Consider the following 19,699-nt stretch of genomic DNA (forward strand, 5'->3'; position numbering starts at 1 on the left):
GAAACATACAATCGAAAATCCGCTGTATCTGCCTATAGATGTTCATCCAAATTCACAAAACGTGTCGTGGATAGTAATGAAGATGATAGAATCCCAATACCTTTAAATATTTTGTGAGGAAAGGTATGTTTACCTAAGTGTTATAACGGGATGTCTCTCACTATGAGATATTTTCAAAGAAGGAAATCTAATTGCAGTATGCTTTAAATCATTATTTCATAAGATAGTTAGTTCCCAAAATTGCAAGTTTCGAAAATTCCACCATAGGCATCTGTTCACATTTACGCTCGTGTAGAAAAATGAGCAGGCCGATGTTTTCGCCAGATGGTCATTTAACATCAAAATTCAATTACGAGCGACCTGTCTGTTGTAAATGAACGTGCAGCAATTGTTCGAATTAAGATGATTTTTTTTCCTTTAAGTGCTGTTGTCGTCCATATTCGTAAGCACAAAAACGTTTCGCTCAGTTGGCGTAAACAAAATTCACCATCTTTCATGTTTACTGATCAACCGTGTTACTGTGTGATAAAAAAGATGAGACACACCTTCAGTATGTTATTGCTACTAGTTACACAGTGGACAAAATATGTATCTCCATTTTTATTTCGTGGGTGCAAGTCTCCACGCACGACGTTTATTACTGTTCTGATTTTTCCATGTAGTGATGGGTCCATTTTCCTCCTCACTATAAGTAACGAGCATGATATGTACATATACTTGTATTTACTGTTCGTTACTAATATATTATGCAATTTTTTTCTATTTCCATGTGTTTCACATTCGTTGGTCATCCTGTAGTTGGATAACTGAAAAATAATTCTCCCTTATGTTTGGAGTCAGCTCCCCGTCTCTCACCTGTTGAATCTTTGGATGAATATCTGCTAGCGACAGACTATCGAAAACAACGGCTATGAATTTACTAAAACAGTACAAATATCTAGAAAATAGTTCTACGTGTCTAAATATCATATCAGGTTATATAAAAGTGAGCAACATACACCATCAACGCGTAAAAAATATTTTATTTGTATAAAAAGTACAGCTGGTATAAGCAAAGAAATTCCGCTTGTATACGTCTACCTGCGATGCACGAATGTGAAAGCCTGTCTATTTCAGTGGCTACTATAGCCACATCACTCTTTACACGAAATGATACATAATGAAGTCGTCAATAACGAATTAAGCAGGTTTTATGTGAAACAGAGCTGATGAAATACGCTGTGGTTAAAGATTTCCACCGATGTCTCTTAATTTTATTCCTCATTTCAAACTGCAGGTTATTTCCGTTTAGCAGTCGTCGTTTTCTTTTAACATTCAAACCACCTGTTGCAGGATATCTGGAGGCTAATATAAAAGAGCGCGCATGAAGAACTCACTTGGTTGATACCAAGATTATCTAAGAGATGGAGCTGGCGTCTTTGCTACAAGGGCGATTTCTACTAACGGCTTTAGACTCGCTCGCCAGCAGCCTACCGCCTCATTTGTCCACGACATCACAAAGAAAGCAGTTACTCGCGTCATTCTCGAGCTGTCCATTGTGTGCAGAAGACGTGAGTTATTGTTTAGTGCAGGCAATTTTCTTTTTGACTTCGATCTGTCTACAGACATGGATTTATTCTCTCTTTTGATAAGAATGTTTGGTAAGTACCATTACTCAATGAATAATTTCTTTCTACCACTCCAATTTTGATTTGAGCTTCCGAATTATTGGTTGATGTACACAGTCTATGAAATATTTTGAATCTATTCCTCACACTACTTTTGCTTCTATCAGCTACTCAAACCAATTTTGGTATGTAATGAATGTATTGGGTCGGAGTGAAGGTGATTTACTATGGAAATAATTTTGAATCCTTAGTGACAGGAAACGTGATAGCAGGCTCAGAATAAATCTTCTAAAAATATAAACTCAGACAACTTTTTTAAAAACATATGCATATTATAAACTAGTTGATACCTTAAACAAATATTTTTCCTCGTTTTAATATAGCAGAATGGACATAACGAAATGCAGTCTGCTCACATACAGGATAGGACTCTTTATGGTCCTTTATTATCAACAATCATCTTATTTAAAGTTTGTATTTATTGCTACAGTAATATTGTGACAGATAGTTAGGAAAGTGAAAAAGTTACCCAATTTTAATTTTGTGTTGGTACTTACAGACTTCTTTCTATTTCAGTTTTTACAGCTGTTCTTAAGGAACCTACAGCAAATTCTGGGAATTTCACAACCGTCGTTAATGGCTATGAGCTGCCTGATCGTCAATTTAAGTAAGTACTACATAGCATGTTCTTACCTTTGCTGGTTGTTCTAGTAGCTTCATATGAACGTTACTGAGTTTTGGACAGGAATGAATGGACTTTGAGATGAAGTGAATTGAATCCTTAAATGTACACGATAGATTCTAAGCAAAAGCCTCTCCAAGTGCAGAGAAATAACTGTATATTTATGAGGTATAATGACCATGTAGGTTATAGTCATTTTATTTTATTTATATATTGGCATTTGGCTACTAAGCAATACTAGCTAGCAAGATACAACCTCCTTTTACATATTAATCAGTGATTTATGCTACAATTTGTTATAATTTAATGACACTGGAAAATTAGTTATGTTTTCTACTGTACATGAAGTCATCACTATTATTTGTTTTTGTTGTGTGCTAGGACATTTATACCTCACGATTATCACTTCTGTTTATTACTGATTTTATCTGCCTAATGTCTAAATGAATTGCACATCAAATTATAGTTAATGGCAACAGAGGAACTATTTGTTAAAAGAAAAAAAACAGATATCTGTGTACATACTACATATAACAGAAACGCTGTAAAGCTAAGCATAGTCATACACTTCACTTCCTGCCATCTTAATTGACAAGCTGGTATGCATGGTCCAGTACATGGGATACGCATTACAAGAGTTTCTCATGGTTTGGTGAACTGATTGCCACATATACCTCTTTATACTCTCAAACAGATACAATGCTACTAGGTTTGACAGTCATGAGGGTGATATATAGTTGTAGCTGCCTCTATGACACTACTCTTATGTCTACATTGTTCAATATTACATAGAACTATCAAAGTTTTCTACTGCTCTAGGATCATTTTACAGCTACATTCCATTTAATATAGAATGTTCTAATAACATTCGATAAGGAAATTAATAAATTCTAATTAATAAATTCTCTCGACTGATTTTAAAATTATCATTATGACAACACTGTTATTTATTTAATATATTTTAATAGCTATAATGAAGTTTAGCCTCTCTGGCTTTGAGGTAAGATAATTTTGCTCAATCAATACTAATAATGTTACTTTTCTGTGTTTCAGGAATGTTGCAGTCTTCAGCCAAGTCTCAAAAGCATCACTGACAGTTGATAATTCCGCAGTATCTGCTGACATGGGGGACTTTACTGAACAGTATCATGAACTTAATTTGACCAAGAAGACTAGTGTTATTCAGACCACAGACACACTGAGATCTGAAGTGGAAACTGTGGAGCATATCCAAATGTATACCACAGACTCATATGTTACTGGGATAGGAAACCTCAAACAAGATTATGATGAGTTCAGTGTGACAACAGAACAAGCTGAAATGGGCACACTCACCCCTCAATCAGAGCGCTATACAACAGTAGGAAATGACTCATCAGTATCACAGATGGAAAACATGCCCTTGTGTGTATCTACCACTGTTCTCCAATTAACCACAATCATGATAATATTACTCGGTGCTGCTCTAATCATAGCATCCATCTGGAGAATGTGGATCTACTATTTTAGATTCCTCTCTGTTGAGTATAATATTATATACACAATGCAGTACAGTAATGGAGAATTCCTTACTGTCGAATATCATGATACAGTTACTGTTTACAGTGCTTAAAATTCCCCATCCACACACTTATCCATCACACACCCAGAAACAAACACCTCCTCTCCTCTGCTCCACCACATTTAGTTTTTGATCCCTTCTGATGCTTTACCCTTCTGCCCCTATCCATACTTTCTGACTGATTCATTACTACATATGTAAACACACACATGTCCCCTCTCAAGACACAGGAAAATATACGAAATTCGAAATTCCTCTTCAGTCAACAACAGTGTCATAGTGGATACAGTTATGTTCAGTTTCTTTGACCCTTGTATAACAGAGAACAATTGTGTATCTGAAATCTACATTCTACTAGCTAAATTAAGTGTATGTGAAGTGAATTATGATGTGAAAACTGTAATTTTCTGGGGGTTTCACAAAAGCTCCTAGTATTCTGTCTAGTCAATGTTACCATCTACCAGTTTGTAAATTACCGTTGACCGATTCATGAAAACGGAGACTATAGGTAAACTAACAATTTCAGGAGGATATGAAATTGTCACACAACGTGTTACACAAAGCAAATGACTGTTTGAGTAAAGTGGATGAATATACAGTTTTGTCAACATCATCACTTTCACTTTTATGTTGAATGTAACCAACTTTTGTGCAGTTACAGTTGTAAAATTTTGTTTATTATATATAAGTATTATAATGCAAAATATTTTACAAACATATTTAGTAGAACAAGAAAATGTTTACAGTATGTTTTTTTTAAAATGAAAGAGTGTCTTACAACAGCACTAAACCAGGTTACCTCTTTTGCTTTGGTATTTATTGTGTACAACATTTGTGTAGTTACAGTTAAGAATTTGTATTGGTCCTATAAGAAAATAAATAGATTTTGAACAGTTTCTGTAGTATTAAATTTCATTATCTGCCCTTCACATGCTGTTGTGATCTGACTGCAATTCTTATTAAAAGTATTACCATCTATTATACGTTTCATCAGAAGAGACATCATGGATGTAGTGGACATTGCCTATGAACGTCCTCAAATAATGAAATTTATCATTTTTCTCTAACTGGCTGTGGAATGGACATTACACAAAGCTCCAAATTAGCCTAAAAATGGTGTTACGTACCAGCGATCAGTGAGGGGAGTGGAATGTTAGTTCATTGATGGAAGGACTAAGGGGGAGACTGTTGTCATAGTATAATGATCATATATAGGTAAATATTATACTGTATTAACCATATGTCTTCATGTAGATGCTAATGAAGTCATCGTAGCTATCCATATCCACTATGTGCACACTTCCTGAACAACTTTAATGAAGAAGGGGAACCATATAAACACCTGTCTGAGCACTGTCATCATTATAATAATTTAATCATCTGTCCTGGAATGTAGATACATGCTGCAGATGTTTCATTTAATGCAATGGAAATGGTGCAAGTAACACCCGCTTTATTGATTTGCAGATATATTAATTCAATTATAAAATAATTCTCACATTGAATTAATATATTTCTTTTACTTCTGCTTTTATATATATATTACAGTTTGATGTTAGTGATGGGGATACTCTGTGTACTGATCCTTTAGCTGAATGAGAAATGTTTAACTTCTGTAACTTCACTTAAACTTTATTTAATGATAATAATAGGTAAGCAAACAGAACACACATAGTTTTAGGTGACCAGATTAGATAAAAAAAATTTTATGAATGGACATCAATAGCCAAAAATGAAAATGGAATGACAGCTGAAAAATCATTCCAGTTGTAGATAATGCATATATTACAGTTTGTCTACTGCAGTTTATGTGATTTAACCTGTATTGTATTATCAGTTATAGCAAGTGATGTTTGAATTAATGAATTGTTAATTTCATGGGGGCAAAGCTCGGTGCATACCGATCCCAAAAACAAGATTATCAGACTAATATTTTATTAAAATATTATGATGTAAAGTACCGTGAGCTAACACTGATAAAATTGTATTACTAATTGCACAAAGCTGTCTTAGGAATTTTATATTGAAGGGACTAATGCCGAATGCTGCTTGCTGTGACTCTTATGTAGGTTGACGTATTTTCTACGATCTCTAGAAATCTGGAACTATACTCTGGGTTTTTACAAAGAACATTTGCAACTGAGAAAAGGAAATGACATTAATTTCTGAGGTATCTCTCTTCACAAAGAATATCTCTAACTGAGAAAGGTAAATGAGAGTAAATTGGTAGGTATCATACTGAGCTTGTGAAAATTGCTCGAGAATGAGAAATGTCATTCGTCTCCACGATAACATATTAATTGCTAAGGCTAGATCTACTGTAGGCATTAATGAAAAACGTGAGCTATAGATCTAATGAAGTGAAGAAGGTACCTCTTCTTGCAAGCACACTATGTTGTTCGTTTTGTATAATTCGCGAACATTTTCCACCGAATTCGCGTTATCATCAGTACATTTTCTTTTTTATTCTTTCTCTTCTTTTCGTTTTACTTTAAGGTTATCTTATGACTGCCATTAGACGGCAGCAATATTCTAAATTAGCACGGAATGTCATCATGGTTTCAGGCGACGTATTCTAAACTGTATTTATTATCTAAGTGCTAAACGTATTGTTATAACTTTTATGTTTAAAGTAACGTTTGTGCATTAGGATTTGAAAATTCTGGATGTTATTTCTTTTCTGTGACTTAATGCATTTCGCGCTGCAGATTTACATTCCAGCCACAGCAATGAAGCAACATTCATTACTTGGCAATGATTATTAGATTAATTCTGTTTAAACGCAAAAATAATAACAACAACACATCTATCAGGCAGGTAACAAACAAGGTCTACTCAGAACGCGTGATGTGTATTAGTGATTATATGCTCTATTAAGACACACTTACTGCTGATTTATGTTGCCAGCCTAAGGACACACATTACGCAAAAATTGAAAGAATACAGAAAATATGTGTTCGAGGTGAAACAGCAGTGGCTAAAAACCTTTGGAAACGAAACACATTTAATGATATTGTGTTCTATCAAGAGTTTCTCTTTCCTTAATTCATTATTATTATCTGCAAGCAAAAGAACGTAGCTTAAAACTCCATTTGGATAAAAAAAGTGAAGTACAAGTACTGACTTTTGAATGGCCATTTCGTTGAGAGTCTCCCATGAGGTAAATATCTTTCCTTTCCTTGTACAGTAATTAAGAGTTTCTCAATCAAACCCATTATTATTATGCATATATTTTGTTCACTAATGTTGCTTCAAATAATAGATTCTGCTATGGACTCAACTATCGTCTTACTGGAATGTCACTGATTGCATGGGCCCTCCCGCCGCAGGTTCGAGTCGTCCCTGTGCGTGTGAGTGTTGATCTTAGGATAAATTAGATTAAGTAGTGCGTAATTCTAGTTACCGATTACCTCAGCAGTTTGGTCCCTTAGACGTTCACATGCACTTGATTATTCTTTGTGGTATCTGTGGAAATTGATAAAATTATTGTTCTAGTCCTACTAAATGAATGGAAAGAGACTGTGACTATATTTCTCCATGTTCTCCACCCACACGTAGTGTCAGTCTGTCAAAAATGGAACAACACCGTCAGGCGATATAAGAGCTAGGTGTGGCAACACCATATTCTAGATAATTTCCATGGCGAAATTTCTGGCTAATGTACAATTCACAGGTATGATGTTTGTGCACCATAAGTAAATTTCGATCTCACGAGTGTCATGCAGTTTTATACCAAGACGTGATACTTTGAAATTGTCCACGATAAAACTTAACAAAGCAGTCCGCCGCTTGTTATCAGTAGACTAGCGTCTACATCTACGTCTGCATCTACCCAGCGGTGTGTGGCGGATGGCGTACTGCATACTGCAATTAGATTGGCTTATTTAAAAATGTCTCCTAATGAGAGTCTTGCCGTTAAAGCACTTAGGTAAACACGACTTTCCACGCAAAATATTTAAAACCATTGAGATTCTTTCATCTTCATTACTATTCACGACACGTTTTGTGAATTTGGATGAACATCTATAGACACATACAGCCGATTTTCGCTGAAGGTGGATTGTGGTATGTTCTCCTTTTTAATTAAGGAATCCATTAAACAGCACACAGTAAACAAATATCACTTGCACTCTTGTATAACACTTTCAGAAACCAGCAGTAGAGCATCCGGCTAGTAATTTCTTTATAATAATACCACAAAGGTATCTCATTTTGCCCACCGTAGTGCACGAGCCCTACATGGCATAGATTCAAAAATCGTGGGGAGTCCCCTGCAGAAACATTGAGAAATTCTGCCTCTATAGCCGTCCATAATTGCATGATTTTATGCACAAAATGACCTCTCCGTTACGTTCCGTATCAGGTGATCCGATTAGCTACATCATGTTCTTCAAGCCTGAGACGGTCAATTGTGGTCCAGTAACAAGGCGGATTGTCAACCACCAAAACTTCATCTTCTTTTGGGAACATAAATCCATGAAGAGAAGCACATGGTCTCCAAGTAGCCGAACATAACAATTTCCAGCCAATGATCGGTTCAGTAGGGCCAGAGGATCCGGTCCTTTCCATGTAAACACAGCTCATACTCTTGTGGAACCAATGTCAGTATGCACTGTTGCTTGCTAATAACTTGGCTCTATGGCCACACTCGGACTTTATCGTCAGCTCCTCCCAACTGAAATCGAGACCCATCTGAGAAGGCCACGGTTATCCAGTAGTCTAGGTTCCAAACAATATTGTCACAAGCTCACGAGAGGCGTGGCAGCCGACGTTCCGCTGTTAGCAAAGGGTATCTACTGCTATAGCCGATGGACGCAAAATTTCACCTCACTGTCCTACGTCCCTCCACAATATCTCCGATTGCTTCGTTCAGTGTTGCTTTGCTGTTACCACTGACGATTCTACGGTTTCACTGCTGCTCTCGGACGTTAAGTGAAGGTTGTGAGCCACTGCGTTGGCCGTGGTGAGAGGTAATGCCAGAAATTTTATATTCTCGGAACCCTCTTGGCATTGATGATTTCGAAATATTGAAATTCCAGACTGACGATTCCTATAATTCTGGATGTGTCTTTTCAGTCGATGCTTCCTTTTGGTGTAACTCTACTAGAAGATCCGTTTCTTCCTCCACAATTCCGTACTATGACACTATTTACATCGTCTACCCATTTCTTATTCAGCACTATTTTGTAGCTCCCCAATTTCAGTGGCTGCCATTTTCCTCTTGTCTGAGCTAAGCTAATTATCGTCAAAGTTACTCTCCGAGACAAGGTTAAACTTATTAGAAATGCCGTGAGCAAAAATTTTCAATACTTGTCATGTCAATACTTGTCATGTCAACAATTTTCTTACTATATGTAAAGTAGGGTCTACACAGCAAAAATCGTCGATTCTTTTGGTTTATAATTTACTATCTTTATTCTGTATGCAGCACCTTACGTAATTCGACTGTATTCCATTACCGTTGCCTAAGGTTTCATTATGGTCACCTAACAACATCATTTCAAAACATTGTCCATTAAGTTCAACTGCTCCTCCAAAGCATGTCATGTCTCTTACAGAATTACTGTATCATCCTCGCGCCGCTAAGTATTTGTATCTACTCTCTTTTCTTTCGCCGAATTTCTCCCTAGTACTCTCTATTGGGGTTTGAATGTACACAATTAATAATCTAGAAGAGAAAGGCCGATCCCTGTCTCTCCCTTCTGAGTCCTTATCATGCTTTTAGGCTCGCCACTTTTGTAACGACTGACTCGTATGTGTAAAAATTGTAGAAAGCTTTGGTTCCTTGTATTATACTCGCTACCTTGAGAATCTGAATGACTGTATTATGGCGAAAGTTCTCCTAAGCTTTCTCCAAACCCTAAATATGATATAAACGTAGATATTCATTTACTCAGTCGATCTTATAAAAAGGATGTATTACAAACTTGCAAGATATCAGGCCTAGGTATCGATCCGCGTGAAATTTGGGCCATTATTCTAACAGTAGGTAGCCACTGCATCCTCATCTACAGCTTGGAAACTTTAATGCGCACCGGTTGTTTCTTCGACATCTAGTATTATTCTACGCTAAATGTAGTTACTACTGTGGGTATACCCTATGTCAACTTAAGCACAAGTAAGTTCTATATTATTTTAACAATATTCTCTTATTGATGCTCTGGCGATATTGGCCTCGAAATCAGAATGAATAATCCAAAAGAAGTGAAGAATTATTATGAAATGAAATTGGTGATTTTTGATTTACAGTTTCATAATGTCATTAATGTTGAATAATAGCGCGTATCCTACAGATTATGCTCACTTCAGTAATGCCAGCTTTAACACCTAAAAATAATGTGTGACAGTGATGTTAGCAATCCGTTACTAATACGCTACTTATTTAATGGGAGACTAATTCGTTTCATTTTTATGAACTGCATTTGTTAATCGCAACACAAGTATGTTCAAGACAAAATGCTGTGTGGTATCAGCAACACGTTAGGAACTGTTCACTTTGACGCAGTGAACAGAGCATCTTACAAACGTGGAAAAATTAGTTCAGAAATGTGTTACTTCACTGTAATTCAATCGCTGAGCACGAAAGTGTAAATACTGCACATTCAGAAAATCGTAATTGCGTACTGTGTTTGTTAGTGCCAAAATTTTCACGAGAGATCGATTCCTGCGGCTGATATCTCGCCAGTTAATTTTCTTCTCCTTAAAGTTTGAGGTCACGTTGGTGAGGTTCTCTTGTAAGATACGTCGTAACGTCAGTAGGTCTTAGTGTGTTACTGCATTTTTCCAGCACAATAAGTTATATTCCCCGAGTGCGTTTGCTTCACTTAGCACAAGAGTGGCTGAACGTCTACGTCCCTGACTGCTGTATTGGTATTACGGTCAACGCGCTATACCTCTTTCCCGCTTTCCTCTACGTCCACCAGATGTTGTGGTACGCGATTCTTTTCCTTTGGGGCTTGATAAAAGATCGTGTCTGCTTTGCACCACTACCTATTATTTGCCAGAGTTGATACACAGAACTGTAGAGGCTGCTGCTTTCATTAATAGAAAGTGTGAGATGAATTAAATTTTAGGTACCATTTGTGCCGTATAACTATAGGTGCATATACAGAAGACTTGTAAGTAGAATTAGGTTAGTTACCCTTCAGTTTTATGTTTGATTTGTTGTAAGAATATCTGAATTGCGTTGTCGTATTATACTACTCAAACTGAGTCATCCTTTTGTGACAACACTATAGAGTAATTTCAATGCATAGAATTTTACATATGGAATTATTTATTTATTTTTTCTCTATGTAGGACGCAAGAAGAAACGATTTTCTCTTGGGGGAGGGGTATATGTATATGACATTACGAAAAATGCACAATATTTTTCTCTTTTTCCAAGTGAAATACGAGAGTATTTAGCGTGAGAGCGGTTTGTGTCATCTGTACGGGAACGTGGCCGAGAAGCAGAGAGCACCTAGTCGATATCCTATGAAGTAGCAATGTAGTATTGTTGTTAGTGGTTTAGTGTAACGTTTTCGTACAAGTCAGTGGCCAGGATATAGTATAGAGAGGGATAGTGTATGTACTACCGTTCTGAGAGAAGAACGATGGAAAGCTCTTGAGCTAAACCAAGGATCCGTAGGATTATGAAATTTAGTGTACTGAGTTGAATTTAAAGATGTACTTAGTGAATGGCTGTAAATCTCACACAGAATCGACTAAACAAGACTGTTCCCATGTCTTGAAAAGCCCGTGTACCATCGGCATTGCAGAGCTGGTTCCGGTGGTAATGTAACATGCTCTGGCACCGACGAGAGCACCACACGGAACACACTTCTAGCAATGAAATTGTTCTCTTCTTACTGTAACAATATTACGTAAAGATATCTCTGATTTTCTGTGATTGCATATAATTAGGTATATCACTCTTATCTGTCTGAAACACCTATATGCTTGTGCGTCAGGTATACAAATAAGAGTAAATCTGTATAGTTACACGGTAACAGCGTGCCAGATTTTGAGAATTTTGAATTTCAATTAAATATTTAGGGTCCGCTCCCTCTCGACACCACATTTTGTTTTTTACTTTGAATTGTTTGGTGATATGTTTCAAGCCGAAGTATGCTGAAAATGATAATGCATTGCGCCACAGATAAGTTTATGACAGTCATTTACTACCAGGATATGGCATCATACACAGGACATTAGAGCTAGAATCCTAAGACTCGTTCTGTAAGAGAGGTTCAGTGTGCGTAACGCGTCAACTTCTCTTTGCCCAGAAGTGAAGAAATTACTACCACGAGAGACGGATGATGGCCAGCTTCGAGGGCTGGGTTAGGAAAGGTGTCAAAGCCTCAGCAAGAAAACGCGTTGGTTGACACCTGTATGGAACGTGTGTTTTTAAACGTTTCCAACAGAAGAATGAGATAAGTTACCAGGAAGGTCACAAACTGGTCACCACCACTCACGGGGTGTAGCTCTTCAGGCTTTCCCTGTGATCTAATGGAATCTTGGATTGTCGGGTGTTCTGTCAGATATCAGTGTCGTACTTGCATGGTACTTCGGTAACGTATTTCGTAACCTTCACTGGATGCGACCTAAGGCCTCTCATCGAGTTTTTTTTTTATTGATTTCATTTCCAGTCCTGACGGGTAGTGGGCGGGTCATTGGAGAGCTTCTCGCTCTATATGGCCATAGCTTAACATTTTTGCTTGCTATTTTTCTCTTTATTGACAATGTCATTATAACTATTACTTACATGTACTATACATTTTGTGTAATTACAGTTCTAGCTGTCCTCAGTCGGACTTATTGATGTTTGGGCATATGTACAGATTGCTGATGTTTATTTCTATTTTATGGCATATTACAATTATGTGATGTGATTGACAATAAGAATGAAGGCATACTACAATTATGTGAAGTGATTGACAAAGAGATTTAAGAGCTAGATTTAAGTCAACAGAGAGAAGTTTAGAATATAGCTAAATTTTTTATATATTTGGAAAATTTTTTAATATTTGGTACACGATTACTCAGGCGATAAGTACTTCGATGGTTGACAGTGTGAAGCATTATTGTTTTAGTTACTATGATTTTGAAGAAATAGGTGATCAGTTTGCTCCGCTTCCTGGCCGGTGGCTGTGCAATTTTTAGGTTGTTCCGGTGTGTGGGGGTTCATATTGTATCGGGGTCCAGGTTTAGTGCCTGTAGGTGTGGTGGTGTTGGTGGTTCATGTGTTATTAGTATTATTTGTGCTGAGTGTTCATGGTCGTGTATGGTGTCTGGGTGTGCACGCCGTTTCCAAGCGTAAAGTCTATGTATTTTGGTTGTGGGTGATGACCCTGATCATCGGGCCAAATCTCCCTGTTCTGCACGACTTGATGCGCCAAGCTGCGCTTCCTTCTAGGCCCTGAAGTTTCAGCTCAGAAATCACATCGTCTTTGTTAACATCGAAGTACATGTCCTTTATGATTGCACTAAACGATGGGGGCTTGGGATTCGGCAAGGGGCCTGCAATCGGCCTGCTCACTTTTTTCTCCACTATGACACTGGTTGGGAGAAATTGCCGAAGAGTTCTCTGCAGATATTTAACATCGTAATGTTTGTCCGCAGTGAGTTCGACGGTCCTTCCGTCCCTGAAGACGTTAAGGGAGCCGCTGTAGTCTCTAATTTCTGCCCTGATCTGCAGGGTCAGTGTTTGGTTGGTAGTCTTATTGGGAAATTTTTGAGGAAGTATGTCGTAGAGGTGGGTGCTTTTGTCGTTCCAGCGGTCCTTTTTGGCTTGTTGTCCTCCCTAGGTCAACTTTCCGGAGTAATCATTCTCAGATTTCTGAGATGGTGAGGAGAGAGGGCGTCGCTGTCTGATTTACGCCTTCTTCTTCTGGAGTGTTGCACTGTCGAGCCCTTGTTCACCTCGTCTGCCGTGACGTCGTCGTGAGGGTGATGGCCGACCTTGACGTGGGGGCGAAGGTCGATGGCAGGGATGTCTGGGGGACAGTCAGGTGAGTCAGGCGACTCCAGGGTCGCTGGGTCGAGTCTCCCAATCTTCGCCATGTTGGCCGGATGCAGCGTTGTGTGTGGGCGGGTTTGCTGCCTAGTGAGTGTAGTTTACACCTCTCCTCGCAGGTATCCAGCCAGTGACTGGGCCCTGAAGGAGTACTTTCCCTAACAAACTAGGGTGGGGCAGAGAAAGGCTCTGCGGCAGCGTGAGGGGTGAGTGTTACCAACAGCTCTACCTGCACCCTTGTGGTGGTCCTCTTGTTCGGTGTTCTCTGGCTGTCCGCACGGTGCAAGTATGCGGTAGGATGTGGTAGGATGGTCCTTCCCGATCGCAGCACAGGGACTCTCGTCACAGTTTTGCTTTTTAAGAGTCACAACAATTTGCCATTCCCTGCGCTTTGCAATCAACTGTGGAGCACCCTCCGGCTTTGTTTTCGGTGTGGGAGAACCCTGCGGTGGTCGCTGATTAGTGACTGTTGGCGTCGGGCCACTCCGTCGTTGATGACACGGAGGGTTGAGTGGACAGGCTGGGTCCTCTTTCCCGCTGCTGCGCTGCTACAAGACCCTTCCACGACGGCGCCCCTGCTTCGTCTGCTCATCGAGTAGACCTGGTCCAATATTTATTTCCGTGGCCCTACCCCTCCAGGTGTTCTCTCCCCAGTCCGCGGCCGCTCACTGCGATCCTCTGTAACGTTTTCGTTCTGTTTATCGTCCGCTGCGGTTCTGGATGTTCTCTCTGTGGTCCGCACCCATAGCGCGGACGGTAACATTCGTGTTTTGAGCGCATCAGTGGCTCGTGCAATGGGTGCATGTCATTAGATAGAGCTGGCACAGTACATCGAATTTATAGGTCATTTGGACGCGGATCAGTACGTGCACATCATGAAACATGCTATGGTGGCCAATGTGAGGACAGGATATCCCAAAGAATTGACAGAGTTCTAGCAGGATAACTCACAAGTCATACAAGTCAAATCGTTCCTCAATGGTTTTCACAACAGGGTGACGTCGACGTCATTCAGTGATCAGTTCGATCGCTGGACTTGAATCCCTTCGAAAAGCTTTTGGCCAGAATGAAACATCACATGAACTTTCACTGACAGACACCGGCACTATGTGCACCTGACCAACTGTGGGACCTTGTGTTGGACACATGGGAGAGTCTCGCGGAGGATAATACATACTTCCAGATTCTGTCAGTCTCCATACCTCTTCGGATGAGCCCAGTAATTGATGCTAATGATACTTGTACCTCGTTCTAGCCTCGTGGGTGATATGAAACTTTCCTTATCTTTCCTTACTCCATATTACAACATTTAATATACCCATATATTTGTTGATTGGACATATATGGGAAGTAATAGTAGTCTTAATGTAAAGCATTGTTGCTTAACGCTTAAGACATACAAATTTAAGAAAGAGCATAAAAAGTAAATAAATTGTGCCATAATATGAGACAATCAGAGAAAACACTTAAAAGTGATCAACATAAGAGCAGGTAAACCCTAAAATAATAATATTCTCTTATTGCTGCCTCTACGTCAATCTCTACGTTTTCTATGTAAAAGAAGTGGAACTACGACATACAAAAGCTCTTTTAAGTTTACTTTCTTTGAGAGCCCAAGGATAGCATTCCATGCAATATGCCCATTTCACTACATCAGTCTCCAGCGAAGTGAACACTGCAAAATACGTATTTGGTGCGTTTATTTTCTGGCAATATTAATTATTAACAGTTAAATTTGTATCAGATTCCTACTGACAGGAAGATTATGTTTTTTCTGTTCATCTGCTTATAGTTTTCAAGAAGAGAAGTTCGCTTTTGTCTGTATTCATTCCATTGCTGCTGTCTTCTCTCTGAATTGTTTCAAACATCCGCTGTATGGAGACGATGTCAGCTGCTTAACTGATTCAGAAAATCGTGATTTTGTCGGAGCTGATGGCTATGGATATGGTTTGCTGATTTTGGGGGCTCGCCGGATATCATTTGGATGCACATTTACACCGTTGTTTGCATCTTGTATTTGAAACGCCTAGTATTTTGTAAAGTCATTGTCTGTAAGTACGTGCCTGTGACACGGGGAGAGCCCATTTTCCAAATGCCGCTAGGGTACGTCCCTTGTTACTGTTCTCACACAGTTCGCTACAAGTAACTTTGTAATCAAAAATGAGGTTACCAATTGCTTCGGTTTCTATTTCTTATTGATACTGTGCTTTAAGTGACCCAACGAGCACCACACATCAGACTGCATTTTATGTGGTGAATTGGGTAGTCAACAGATGGTCTCTATGCGACTTAACTTCTGAGGTCATCAGTCGCCTACAACTTAGAACTAGTTAAACCCAGCTAATCTAAGGACATCACACACATCCATGCCCGAGGCAGGATTCGAACCTGCGACTGTAGCGGTCGCTCGGTTGCAGACTGTAGCGCCTAGAACCGCATGGCTACTCCGGCCGGCTTTTGCGTTATCTATCACACAAATGTGATATGATGCCCATCGTGTATTAACACAACACGACTGTTATCAAATGGCTTCAGAATGCTCATAAAATTTACAGACGACTCGGGAATAATATGAATCTGAATGCAATTAGCCGATTAGGGTAGCAAGTTATCGTAATATGAGATACGTGTCCCAGTTTGCGACAATATTCGGTGTTAGGATTCCTGCTGTATCGCATATGAGACATAAGCTATCTTGCACTAGAAACATAGCGTCTTAGTCACGCTCGTCGGTTTGAAGGGCAGTACATTATTGAAAATGGAATAGTACATTGTGAAGAAAACAGTTTTACGAATAATGCTGCAACAGCGACTCAACTTCAGATTTCGATGTACTACAAGGACATACACTCAAAGAACTTGAGATTAAACACTTATAAGAGCCACGGTTCTCGAGAGTGATCACTTTCGTAATGCTTCGTTTGACATTGCTCTACGCCTGAGCCATTATGAGAACTAAGATCTGATACTTCCCAACAGAGCCGAGCACAACTTTAGCCACAGTCTAGCCGTCTCATATTAACGAACTCTCAAATGATAAATACTTTTCTTCTATGTTCAGAAGCATTTTCGGTAATCATAGTGTCATATGAGTAATATAATAATAATGTCAAATGATAACACATATAGTCATTATCTCAAATAAAATAAATACAGTAAGCCAAAATGCAGTGCATTTAGTGTTCTGGGGTCTGCAATTCCTTATATATCCGCAGACCACTGAAATCAATGAGTTCTATTTTCCTTGAAAAATAGGTGGAATAAAACTATTACTTCCATTGGAATAACATGTTCTACGCTAGTCGTGTCATTTGATATGCCGTGGAATTTAGTATCTGCATACCTTTTTTGGACCATTATATACGTACAACTGATGTAATAATAAATATTGTCCAACAGAATATAAACCACTTATTCACACCAATTACGCTGAATAGATGAACTTATTTTTCGCAACGTATTTGCAATTTTATGACCTCATCGTTGAACATTTATTCTCTCTTACTCATTTTCATATTTTTTTTCCTGCTGCATTTGCTTTCCCATTATTTGTACTCCTTCTTTGACTAGTTAAAAAAATACACACAACAATTTTTCTCTGGCGACTGATTCGGAACTAACTGTTATCAAAACCGAGAGTGACAACGTTTCCGAATAAAAATTCTAACATTCTGCGTGGTATCCGTTTGTTCTATATCGTGTCTCCCTACCACTTTCGCGCAACGACGCTCTGAGTGTTTGTTTTTTTAAGAAGTTTGCTAACGAAAATATGGAGTCTTTCATATCGATTTTCTTAGAAATATTTTATATATATATGTAGTAATTAGGTAAAAACTATTCCTAAAATATTTTCTAAATATCATGTACAAGTAAAATGTTTTTGTTTCTAGATACTCATTTCAACAATGTTACACTAACAAATAAGAATTATTTCCAAGAATTTGTTTGACAAAGAAATATACATACAGAAGTATTGAGATATTATCCTAACAAATGGTACAAATGTTAAAAAAAGGAAAACATCCTACAAGATAATTTTTTATTCTTTGTCTTTATAAGGAGAAAATAAGTAAAATATAGTTATTCTTTTATTTTTATGAGGAGAAAATAAGTGGCATATTGTCTTAGTGTTTATTATGCCTTACTTTTGTTCTTTATATACTGTCCATTTCCGAACTAAAGACTTATCTTTATTGATAGACTATTTTTTACTTAAGTCCATAGTCAATGACTGATATTTTGTACTTTATTAGCTGTCTGGTGTGCTTCACTTATTTAGTTTTCTCACAACTTTCTTTTGCACAATTCCTAGATCATATAATTTGATTTCACACATTCACATAATCCTATGATTGTTTAAGCATGAGGTTGGGGAAAGTTTTTGCACGAAGGTGATGGACACGAGCAAGATGGATGAGTGCAAATTTTGATGTACAGCTTCATTTGTCGTTCCTTGTTGGCTTTGCAAGTGTGTGTTACTGTTGTGGAGGTTACATAATGGAATGGAGCAGTGAGCGCAGAATCACGTGGTTTACCGGCTTTGTATACGTAAAAGTCATTGTTATGTGTCGCTGAAATGGCTTCGCAGAAGACTAGTTTACAATGGGATAGGGATTTGGGATGGTATGTCGTCAATTCTTCACCCATCTTGTTTCTTGTTCTCAATTTTGCGAATCAACTTCTGTTCTTCCTGCTTTTTCTCTGCTTCTACTTTCTTCTTGGTTCTTTTCTGGGCAGGATATGGAAATATTTATTGATAACTAGTCACTTTGAAGTTCTCCTCTTTGTAACAGTTTGATAAATTGTTTGGGCATGTCATTTTTCCTTTGTGGAAGTTTTCTTCCGTTTCGTGCACCAGTGTGCTGTTTAATAGTAGTAGTGTGACTTTTACATATAGTTTTTGCCACTGGTGGCTTGCCCAAGCCATCTTCTTGTCATACCGTTTGTTGCGCGCTCCGTTCATTCGGGGCACTCGAAGACCCTTCCGCCATTCATTGTCCCGTCTCATCTCTGCAGAACTCCGCCACTGTGTGGCTCCGTGTTCTGCCCCAGCAGTGTTCCGCCTAGCGGGCAAATTTATTGCCCACTGTCGATACAAGGGCCTTCTGTTGGTCTCGCTATCCTTCCCGTTCTCTTGACGCTTCTGCCTTGTAGGAATCGTGTCTTGCTAATTACGTCCTTTTCTTTCTCGATACTTCTCTTGTTGCAACTAGTGGGTTGTTGCATCTTGTCCTTTCTGGAGTTTTTACAATGGTTCTTACAAAAAGTTTTACTTATAATAATCTAACTTATGTCTAGTACCTACATTGTTTTATGCCTTTTTAAAAGCTCTACATATTCCTAGGCCCTTTCCATGTTACAATTCTAAGATATTTTGAGTCTTAACTTCTACAAAAATCGTCAAATTCGTTTTAATTTTTATTTTTATGTAGTGCCGTGGTGTATAGTATTTTAGTATTTCCTACTGTTAGACTATCTCCGCTTTATCCCTTCACGTTAATGTATGGTACTATTGGTGTTATTATTAAAACTACTGTCTTTTTCCCACCTGCTTCTCTCTTCATTCTTCTTTCTCCTGACGATGTTATGTGCAACATAATGTTGAAATATTGAGCTGGTTATTTACCAGTAATAAAATTAATCTTCAAACTTATTGATATGGCTCACATGGTGAAGTCCTATGGTTTTGCCTGTTTTAGGGTTCACTAGTTCCACAGCATTATCATGAGCAATTCGGCTAATTATGACAGGTCCTTTGTATGCAGTGTAAAAGTTATGTATTTTGTGTTTCTGTTTGCTGGAGGGATGGTGTGTTTTTACAAATACCTTCTGGCCTACTGTGAATGTTCTTT

The 19,699-nt window shown here is 38.4% G+C and overlaps 1 protein-coding gene across 1 annotated transcript; it reads left to right on the plus strand.

Annotated features, from left to right (window-relative positions):
* The first annotated feature begins 1,483 nt into the window (after positions 1-1,483).
* LOC126297500 (uncharacterized) lies at positions 1,484-4,743 on the plus strand. The gene is made up of 3 exons (XM_049988385.1): positions 1,484-1,640; positions 2,193-2,274; positions 3,343-4,743. The coding sequence occupies exons 1-3, from the start codon at positions 1,607-1,609 to the stop codon at positions 3,899-3,901; spliced, it is 675 nt and encodes a 224-aa protein (XP_049844342.1). The 5' UTR covers positions 1,484-1,606; the 3' UTR covers positions 3,902-4,743.
* The last annotated feature ends 14,956 nt before the right edge of the window (positions 4,744-19,699 follow it).

Source organism: Schistocerca gregaria, chromosome X (assembly GCF_023897955.1).
Source record: "Schistocerca gregaria isolate iqSchGreg1 chromosome X, iqSchGreg1.2, whole genome shotgun sequence".
NCBI classification, from domain to species: domain Eukaryota; kingdom Metazoa; phylum Arthropoda; class Insecta; order Orthoptera; family Acrididae; genus Schistocerca; species Schistocerca gregaria.

Coding starts and splice junctions, on each gene's coding strand:
- LOC126297500 (XM_049988385.1), top strand. CDS start 1,607: ATGGATTTATTCTCTCTTTTGATAAGAATGTTTG. Junction 1,641..2,192: donor TCTTTTGATAAGAATGTTTG/GTAAGTACCATT, acceptor CAGTTTTTACAG/CTGTTCTTAAGGAACCTACA. Junction 2,275..3,342: donor CTGCCTGATCGTCAATTTAA/GTAAGTACTACA, acceptor TCTGTGTTTCAG/GAATGTTGCAGTCTTCAGCC.